This window comes from Danio rerio, chromosome 13, assembly GCF_052040795.2.
Source record: "Danio rerio strain M-AB ecotype USA chromosome 13, GRCz13ab, whole genome shotgun sequence".
NCBI classification, from domain to species: Eukaryota; Metazoa; Chordata; class Actinopteri; order Cypriniformes; family Danionidae; genus Danio; species Danio rerio.
The window spans coordinates 55,350,001-55,360,000 of NC_141033.1; the positions used below are offsets into that span (position 1 = coordinate 55,350,001).

Below are 10,000 nucleotides of genomic sequence, written 5' to 3' on the forward strand. Positions count from 1 at the left end.
TATGACACGCAATAACATTACACATTTGTTGTGAGCTGCAGGCTTTACACGTTCATGTGTCGAGAGTATTCATCATGTATTTCAATGCAAATCAGTGTATTTAGTTCTACATTTAGAAAAGATTTTCTTTATTATAGTAGCCGCTTTTTTTTAATCACTGTAACGAATAACTGGCTGTTTACAAAAGCATTTTCATATTGGTAAAGGCGTCTGCAACTTTGTGAAGCATCAAATCACTGGCATATTAACTGTCAAAACATGTTTATGACTGCACAAATGTATTATTGCTTTAAAAAGTCCCTTATTGTGCATGTTTATTATACACAATTTGTACTAAAGCGATCTAAAAAGTTCATATCAATAAGTTTTCTCTGTGCACCAGCAGGTGGCAGTCTTTGTACTTTCATTTCGAGGGTGCAGATTGCAAAAGTTTTATTAATATGTATAACTTTATTTATTTTATTAATAACTATATATATATATATATATATATATATATATATATATATATATATATATATATATATATATATATATATATATATATATATATATATATATATATATATATATACATACACACACACAAATATGTACCATTTTCCCAAGTGTATATAACTACTACTGTAGGAAAATATCAGAATTCAGTACACACTTTCAGTATTATCTTTGCCTGAACTGAGCCGATCTAATCCTGTTTATATGAATTGAGCTGCTCCCGATCAGGTTTGAGCTAGCAGAACTGTTGCCATGACAACAACTCTCAGATCAGCTTTGAAGAACGAAACGATCCTGAATCATGTCAAATCATCAATATCCTTATCCAGCTGAGTAACTGAGTAATCCACGTACGCAGAACAGAGCCCAGAGCTCTAAAGGGAAAAACACACTGCAGAAACGTGTGATCGGCTGCTCTGGCCTTGTGTTAGCACCGTCACATGGTGGTGGCTGAAAGTCTGATCTTGATGGACTGGATATACACTTTACCACCTACTCTTCATAAACGGCTGACTGATATGTCTGCTGCTCTTAAGCTTGAAAGAATTGGTTTTGCTAGAGCGGAGGCTTTAAACAGTCTGAAAACATCTGAGGCCTCTTCCTTGCTGATCTTTTTGAGAATTGAAAGTCGGGCGCTTATGACTCCTGGACAATTTCACTTCACACATCCAGCTGCTGTTTTATACTGTAACACTGAACTCTTCCTAACACTGATAGATGATTGGGTGATAGGCTATCACATACATGAAGCGTGATGATTCAGTTGTGCTGATTTCACTACATTTATTTAGCGGCTATACGAACAGTAGCGTAGTGTAGTGTCACCGTGGGCTAGCCTGCATGTGTGGCCATAGTGTGACGTCTCTACCTCAAACATTTATATTATTTATAATAAAACAGAAAGAAATAAGGAGAATAAAATATGATTTAAAGCACTTGTGTGGTGCTGAAGTATGATGCATCGCTGTATAACCTTCATTAATAGCATCAGTAATAGTGAAACTGCATATAGACCGTATATTACCGCAGTAAGCCAGTAACTCAGGCAGTAATGCAGAGAATAAAGAACCTAAATAAAAGGAACAAGAGACCAAAAGCAGCACCAGGTCTAGTGCCCCCTATGGGATTAAGATGCCCCCTCAGTTATGGCATCCTGGCGCCGGGTCTGAGGCCGGCTGTGCTCATGTTCTCCACTGATGATGGAGGAGGCGCTGCTGTTCTGCTCCTCATGTGCACACAGTCAGTCTCAGCTCCTCATCTCTGCTGTGTGTTCAGCTCATGTCAGGATGAGAACGGGCCGTTCCTCATCTCCTGTGTTCAGTTTAGTGTGAGGAGCGGAGCCTGCAGGGGGAGGATGTGGATCAGCTCATACACACACTGTGTTCTCCTCATCACACTCGAGCAGTGTGCAGCGTCTCCATCAGTGCTGCACAGTACAGGAGAGTCTCCTCAGCTCCTGCACAGACACTGCTCTCTCACCTGGCCCCCGCTGACTGCCTGGGGCTCAGACGCGCACACACACTACAGCGCAGGCCAGAGTGTGTGTGTGTGTGTGTGTGTGTGTGTGTGTGTGTGGTCACGTGATGTGTGTGTTCAGCGGTCTAGTGTGAGGAGAGCTGTTCAGAAACGCAAGCTGAAACGCCAGTGTGGACACAGATGAATCTCAGTCTGAACAGTGTTTAAGCAGGGCCTGAGTGTGTGTGTGTGTGTGTGTGTGTGTGTGTGTGTGACCTGCTGGAGCTGCTGCCGGTGAGCAGTGTGTCTCTGATCATCCACTGGAGCTGAGGCTGTGGGTCTCCAGACGCCTGACAGTGCAGCACAGCTGTGTGTCCCTGATAGACTGTGGTCTGCTCCGGCTCCACAGAGAACTCCACATGCACTGACACACACACACACACACACACACGCACGCACACACACACACACACACACACACACACACACACACACACACACACACACACACGCGCACACGCACACACACACACACACAAACATGCACAAACACACACACACAAGTGAGAGAGTAAGTGAGTGACACAGCAGAGAAAGCTCACACACATACAATAACACACACACACACACACACACACACACACACACACACACCTGCTACAGTGAGGTGAACGTGTGCTCGTATCTGCCCCTGTGAGCTGCTGGAGGCCACACAGGTGTAGTTTCCTCCATCACTGAGACGCACAGAGCTGAAGAGCAGGACTCCATCATCAGCCTGAGACACGTGTGGAGGGAGGACAGCGCCATCTGCACACACACACACACACACACACACACACACACACACACACACACACACACACACACGCACACACGCACACACGCACGCACACACACACACACACACACACACACACACACACACACACACACACACACACACACACACACACGCGCACACGCACACACACGCGCACACACGCGCACACACACGCGCACACACGCGCACACACACGCGCACACACACGCGCACACACACGCGCACACACACGCGCACACGCACACGCACACGCATGCACACGCACACGCACACGCACACGCACACACACACACACATTAATACCCTGCTGTACATAAGTGTGAAAGCAGCATGCAGTGTATTCTTCAGTGTGTAACATGCTCTGCTACACACACACACACACACACACACACACACTGACCTGCTCTGCTCCACACACACACACACACACACACTGACCTGCTCTGCTTCACACACACACAGACACACACACACACACACACACACACTGACCTGCTCTGCTTCACACACACACACACACACACACACACACAGACCTGCTCTGCTCCAGTGTACAGTGAGCGGCTCTCTCCCCTTGGCCACACAGCTGACCCGACTCTCTCTGTGCAGCTGCAGACACTGAGACGCCTGCGGCACCGGCGCAAACTTCAACCTCTCTGACGGACAGAGAGAGAATGAGGGTACATGATGATGATGATGTCGAGCGCACACACACACACACACACACACACACTCACCCAGTATATGCACGCGGGCCTGTGCGGTGAGAGCTCCCCCTGCTGTCTCAGTCCTGCAGCTGTACTGGACTCCATCACTCAGCTCAGCACTGTTGATCCGCAGAGTCCCGTTAGAGAAGAGCTTATAGCCAGACGCCTGCACAGAGAGTACACACACTCACTCACTCATTCACTTAATCACTCATTCATTCACCCACTCACTCTTTCAATAATTTATTCACTCATTCACTCGCTCAACTCACACAGTGATTCACTCACTCATTCCCTTTTTCATGAATTCATTCACTTCATACCACATTCATTCTCTCACTCGCTCATTCCCTCATTCACACATCCACTCACTTATTCATCCACTCAGTCACTGATTCACTCATTCGTTCATAGACTCAACTAGCCATTAAATCACTCACTCATTCCCTTACTCTTTCATCCCCTCACTCATACACTCACTCACTCATTCCCTTAGTTGGTCACTAATTCACTCATTCATTTATTCACTTAATACCACATTCGTCCTCTCATTAACTCATTGATTCACTCACTCATCCACTCACTTAGTTACTGATTTCCTCATTTCCTCATCTCTTATTCCCTCACTCACACATCCACTCACATATTCACTGACTCATCCCCTCATACATTAATCCCCTTACTTACTCCTTCATCCAATCAGTCACTGATTTACTCATTCATTCCCTTATTCTTAAATCCCCTCTCACTCATTCATCCATCCACTCACTCAATCACTGATTCACTCACTCATTCCCTTATTTTTTAATCCCCTCACTCATTAATTCATTCACTCACTTGGTCACTGATTTACTTACTTATTCTCTCATTAATTCATTACCTTACTCATTCATTTCCTCACTCACACACTCATTCATCTACTCAGTCATTCAATCACTCACTCATTCCTTTATTCATTCATGCCCTCACTCACTCAGTCACTAATTCACTTGCACATTCCCTCATTCGTTCCCCTGCTCATTCTTTCATTCACTTAATAACACATTCATCCAGTCACTCACTCATTGGTTCCCTCACTCATTTACATGCTCGCTCACTCACACACTCAAACATCCACTCAGTCAATCACTTACTAATTAACTCACTCACATTCACTTATTCACTCATTCATTTATTCATTCATTCATTCTCACTCAAATCACACATTAATTTACACATTCATTCATTGGGTCACTCCTCCCTGAATCATTCATTCACTTAATACCACATTCATCCTTTGACTTACTCATCCATTCACTCAATGATTCCCTCACTCACTCACTCACACACCCACTTATATATCCACTCAGTCACTGATTCACTCAATCAACCCCTCATTCATTTCCTCACTCATTCACTCACTCACTCATTCATCCACTCTCTTAGTCACTGAATCACACAGTCATTCCCTTATTCTTTCATCTCCTCACTCATTAACTCACTCATTTAATCACTCATTCATTCACTCCCTTAATAACTGAATCACTTACTCATTCATTTACTCCCCTAATCCCTCAATCACTCTCTCACCTCTTCAGTGATGGGCACGCCCCTGCGGTACCAGGTGACCTGTGGTTCAGGTGTGCCCTCTGCATGACAGTGCAGGAACCCCTGCTGACCCTCCTCTATATACGTGTCCTCTGGCTGGACAATCCATTCAGGAGAGGCTGAAACACACACACACACGCACACACACACACACACACACACACACACACACACACACACACACACACACACATATATATATATATATATTAGTATTAATATATTAGTGCTCAGGTGTGTGTGTGTGTGTGTGTGTGTGAGTGTGTGTGTGTGTGTGTGTGTGCGTGTGTGTTTTTCATACTGGCCACAGTGACGAGAAGCTCCTGCTGCTTCTGTCCTGCAGTGTTGCGAGCGACACACACGTACAGGCCGGAGTCTGAGGTGTGTGTGCGTGTGAAGATCAGCTCTATGTCCCGCTGGTGGACTCGACCCTCAGACGCCACACGAGCACCCGCGCGCTCCCACCACACCTGCGGCTCCGGCTGCCCCCGCGGCGGCTCACAGCGCACCTGCTGCATGCTGTCTGCAGGAAACACACGGTGCAGGCGTGCACCCATCTCCTCAATCTCTGCACACACACACACACACACACACATTAATATACACTAAATAGCCTAAACTATATTAGATGCTGTAAATCAGCAGATGTTCATTGCGGAGTGAACTGTAGGGCTGTAACGGATCACGGTTGATCAGCGATTCATACGGATCACAACCCACGGTCCAGAACACACGTGAACGCGGATGAATACATTTTTAACTTCTAGATTAATCCTAAATTTTCAACGATTGCAGAGAGAGAGAGAGACAGAGAGAGAGAGAGAGAGAGAGAGAGAGAGAGAGAGAGAGAGAGAGAGAGAGAGAGAGAGAGAGAGAGAGAGAGAGAGAGAGAGAGAGAGAGAGAGAGAGAGAGAGAGAGAGGGAGAGGGAGAGAGAGAGAGAGAGAGAGAGAGAGAGAGAGAGAGAGAGAGAGAGACAGAGAGAGAGAGAGAGAGAGAGAGAGAGAGAGAGGGAGAGGGAGAGGGAGAGAGAGAGAGAGAGAGAGAGAGAGAGAGAGAGAGAGAGAGAGAGAGAGAGAGAGAGAGAGAGAGAGAGAGGGAGAGAGAGAGAGAGAGAGAGAGAGAGAGAGAGAGAGAGAGAGAGAGAGAGAGAGAGAGAGAGAGAGAGAGAGAGAGAGGGAGAGGAGAGAGAGAGAGAGAGAGAGAGAGAGAGAGAGAGAGAGAGAGAGAGAGAGAGAGAGAGAGAGAGAGAGAGAGAGAGAGAGAGAGAGAGAGAGAGAGAGAGAGGGAGAGGGAGAGAGAGAGAGAGAGAGAGAGAGAGAGAGAGAGAGATATCGCCCCCGCGCCATTCAAATCAATGTGTGAAAGCATTTAGGCTCCTGTCAAATATTAAGATGACAGAAACAGCTGTGGTGGGCTATTGGGGGTGTGGTGGGTTGTTGGGTTAGGGTTACCCTAAATGACTGTGGGGAAAACCGGAGCACCCGGAGGAAACCCACACCAACACGGGGAGAACATGCAAACTCCACACAGAAACACCAACTGACCCAGCTGAGACTCAAACCAGAGACCTTCTTGCCGTGAGGCCACTGTGCTGACCACTGCGCCACCATGCTGCCCCCCGATCCATGACTAAAAACACAATGTGATCTGAACCGTGGGAGATGTGTGATCCGTCACGCCACCAGTGAGATTTACCTTTACCACATTACCCACATCAGATTACACACATCAGCACAGTAAAGCATGAGTGTATCGCGGAGCCGGTGTGTTGTGTTCTGTGCACAACAGAGCAGTTCAGCTCAGCAAACACACACTCATGCAGTGAATGCTGGGTTCCTGTCTGTAGCTGTGAATAACTGCAGTGTGTGATCTGTGTGTGTGTGTCACCTGCGATCCTGAGCGAGGCCTCCACATACACCTGCCGGTCTTCTCCATACTGAGCCACACACCGGTACACACCTGTGCTGCGCTGCTGCTGCACCTGAGAGATCTGCAGGGTGCCGTTATCATACACCACCACCCTGTGTGACACACATACACACACACACACACACACACACACACACACACACACACACACACACACACACTTATGTGGTTGTGTGTAACCACCGACTGTGTTAACATTAGCCGTATTTCCACTGTATTTTATATTCAGGCGCAGGGCTTTATTTGGGCCGGGCCAATCGCCCGGGAGGTTGAGCATTGAGGCCAAAACCATGTCGCAGTTCCACTGTCGGGTCGGTAGCTCGCAGTGCATCACACAAACCCCGCCCCCAGAACGTCCCCCGAATCAAACATCACACAGCCCGCCCACTGCAGCTGGAATCAGCAGATAAACACCATCACATCACCACCACACCATTACACTGAAGACAACCGACACAAGCAGATGAGCCGTTACTGTACAGCAGCACATGATCTGTCCACACGCACAGGCCTGTGTGTTCAATCATTATATTTGTTCACTCACCGACACACTGTTGGCATCGAGTGGTCTCTCCACTAACAGAGGGACCCAGCGCAGTGAGCGCACCATCCATAATACAACAGCACAATAACTCTGTCTGAAATGTGTTTATAACATCCTCGATTAGATAGACGCCGTCAAACATTCAGCCCAAATGCTCCGGAGAGACCTGAAACATGTTCATTTTCCCCTATAGGCCACAGGTGTCAAACTCAGTTCCTGGAGGGCCGCAGCTCTGCACAGTTTAGTTCCAACCCTAATTAAACACACCTGATCAAACTAATTGAGTCCTTCAGGCTTGTTTGAAACCTACAGGTAAGTGTGTTGGAGCAGGGCTGGAACTAAACTGTGCAGGGCTGCGGCCCTCCAGGAATTGAGTTTGACACCGCTGCTGTAGGCTGTATGACACTCAATAGGTGATTCCCTTTTATTTAAGGATGCTGCAGGTTATTCTGTGATCTTAAGTGAAGGAAAGTGTTTCAGCACAGAAGAGCAAGTAATGCAATATAGCCTGTATATCAGTGCGCTCAGCAGATATTCACTAATACAGCTCTTAAGTTTTACCACGTCATATAAACACTTGTTTGAGGACACAGAACACATTTTGTATTTGCGGTTTTCCCCGATGTGTTTGTCAAGTGGCGCTGCAGGACTGGAGGACAGAAGAGAAGGTCGCCTAGTTTCTGCTTTTACTCACCCAAAACTGCTCTGTTTACAGGATTTGATTAATATCATCGTCTCCAAATACTTTATACATAATATTCAGAACTCCTCTGGTGTTTATTTAGTAAATATCTCAAAGAGTTTCTCAGACAGGACTTTGTAAAATGAAAGTTTTAATTTAAATAAAAAGGACATAAATACGGTTTGATTGGTGTATTGTATATTCCTACACTGCTCTCGCTTTTGTTTGTTTTATATTGGTTTATTTATTTATTGTGATTTCATTATGTAAGACATTTGCAATTCTTTAAATGATGTTAATATACAGTAGCTCAGGATATTCTATCCACATATGACACTATTGTGTTGAGTCTACAAAAGTGGACACGTCATCAGTAAAGCTTCATGTCTTTCTGTTGTGTTCATATTTTATATTAACTCCGAAAGAAAGAAAGAAAGAAAGAAAGAAAAGAAAAGAAAGGAGCCGCTTGTGGCATCAGCAGAGCTTTTGCCCGGTCTCTCACACACATACAGGCATCTAAACACGCACGTATCACACACACACACACACACACTCCTCTTAAACCTTTACTGTGTGCTGTGTGTTTAATATGGTGTAAAGATTATTCTGCGTTATTGAAACATCGAGGAGGACGCAGCAAACAAACGTCACTTATAAATGAAACTTTATTATTTTATTATGTTTAAAAGGGAAACATGAGGGCGATCATCAGCAGAAGAGCCCAGCCTGTAAGGTGTTCATGGAAAAGCCTGAAACTGAGCAGCTGTCTGTTTTCTTTCTCTTGTTTATTTGTGTGTTTGCTGCATGTACTCGTGTGTGTGATTGGAAAACTAGTGTAATGGCGGCACGCCATCTTTACCAGACTCGGGCAAACTCCGCCTCTCCTTTCACTCCGCTCTGAAGCCCCAGCTGGCCCTCTGGCCCTCTGGCCCAAGGTATTCAGCGGGCCGGTAAAGGCTGGCTGCTGGCCCTGAGAAAGCCCCGCTTTTCCCGATCAGGCCCCGGAAGTGACAGTGGGAACACGACTGGCCTTGGCTCATCCTGGCTCGCTCACTTTAGGTGTGACAGTGGAAACGCGGCCACTGGAATTGTTTTAGCGTCCTCATTCAACTTTCATCTCATCAGTTTCACTTGCCTCATCATCATTCAGACTTTATTTCTGACCTGACACAAACAGCCTGAATGACTGTGGAGACCTGCAGTGAGTGAGTGAGTGAGTGTGTGTGTGTGTGTGAGTGTGTGTGTGTGTGTGTGTGTGTGTGTGTGTGTGTGTGTGTGTGTGTGTGTGTGTGTGAGTGTGTGTGTGTGTGTGTGTGTGTGTGTGTGTGTGTGTGTGTTACTGCAGGATGTTATTAGCGCATTAAACAGTATCAGAGCAGAAGCAGATCAAAGCAGAGCGTGCCCAGACAATCACTGGACTACCCACAATGCAGCAGTGCCAGACGCTACGCTTTGATAGATCATTAATGAGTCTCTGTGTGTGTGTGTGTGTGCTCACCGTGACGTGTTGTGGACAGGTTCTCCATCATGGAGCCACAGCAGCAGTGGCGGCGGTTTGGCTCTGAACTGACAGTGGAACACAGCGTCCTCATCACGCAGAACCACCTGATCCACTGGAGCCAACAGCACACGAGGAACACTCTTATCTGAACACACACACACACACACACACGCACAAGCACACACACACTAGTAAACAACAAGAAAGGAGTAAACATCCATGCACACATACACAGAGAGTGAATACAGCAGAATATGACTGGAGTACACACACAC

At 46.4% G+C, this 10,000-nt stretch overlaps 1 protein-coding gene across 9 annotated transcripts in view; it reads right to left on the reverse strand.

Moving 5' to 3' along the window:
- The window catches only part of ptk7b (protein tyrosine kinase 7b), a 59,108-nt gene that overhangs the window by 12,849 nt on the left and 36,259 nt on the right, over nt 1–10,000 (reverse strand). For 5 of the 9 annotated variants that reach the window (XR_015506538.1, XR_015506537.1, XR_015506539.1 and 2 more), the window contains exons 5-12: nt 9,723–9,870; nt 6,957–7,090; nt 5,369–5,635; nt 5,050–5,186; nt 3,511–3,646; nt 3,310–3,429; nt 2,608–2,760; nt 2,230–2,377 (exon numbers count right to left, since the gene is read on the reverse strand). Coding sequence is in view for 4 of the 9 variants with exons in the window: in XM_087279881.1 (XP_087136007.1) it covers nt 2,230–2,377; nt 2,608–2,760; nt 3,310–3,429; nt 3,511–3,646; nt 5,050–5,186; nt 5,369–5,635; nt 6,957–7,090; nt 9,723–9,870 (1,243 nt within the window). In the remaining 5 variants the exon portion in view is untranslated. Of the gene's footprint in view, nt 1–2,229; nt 2,378–2,607; nt 2,761–3,044; nt 3,135–3,177; nt 3,430–3,510; nt 3,647–5,049; nt 5,187–5,368; nt 5,636–6,956; nt 7,091–9,722; nt 9,871–10,000 lie in introns of all 9 variants that reach the window. The other 4 variants (XR_015506540.1, XR_015506541.1, XM_087279882.1 and 1 more) reach the window with 4 other exon arrangements.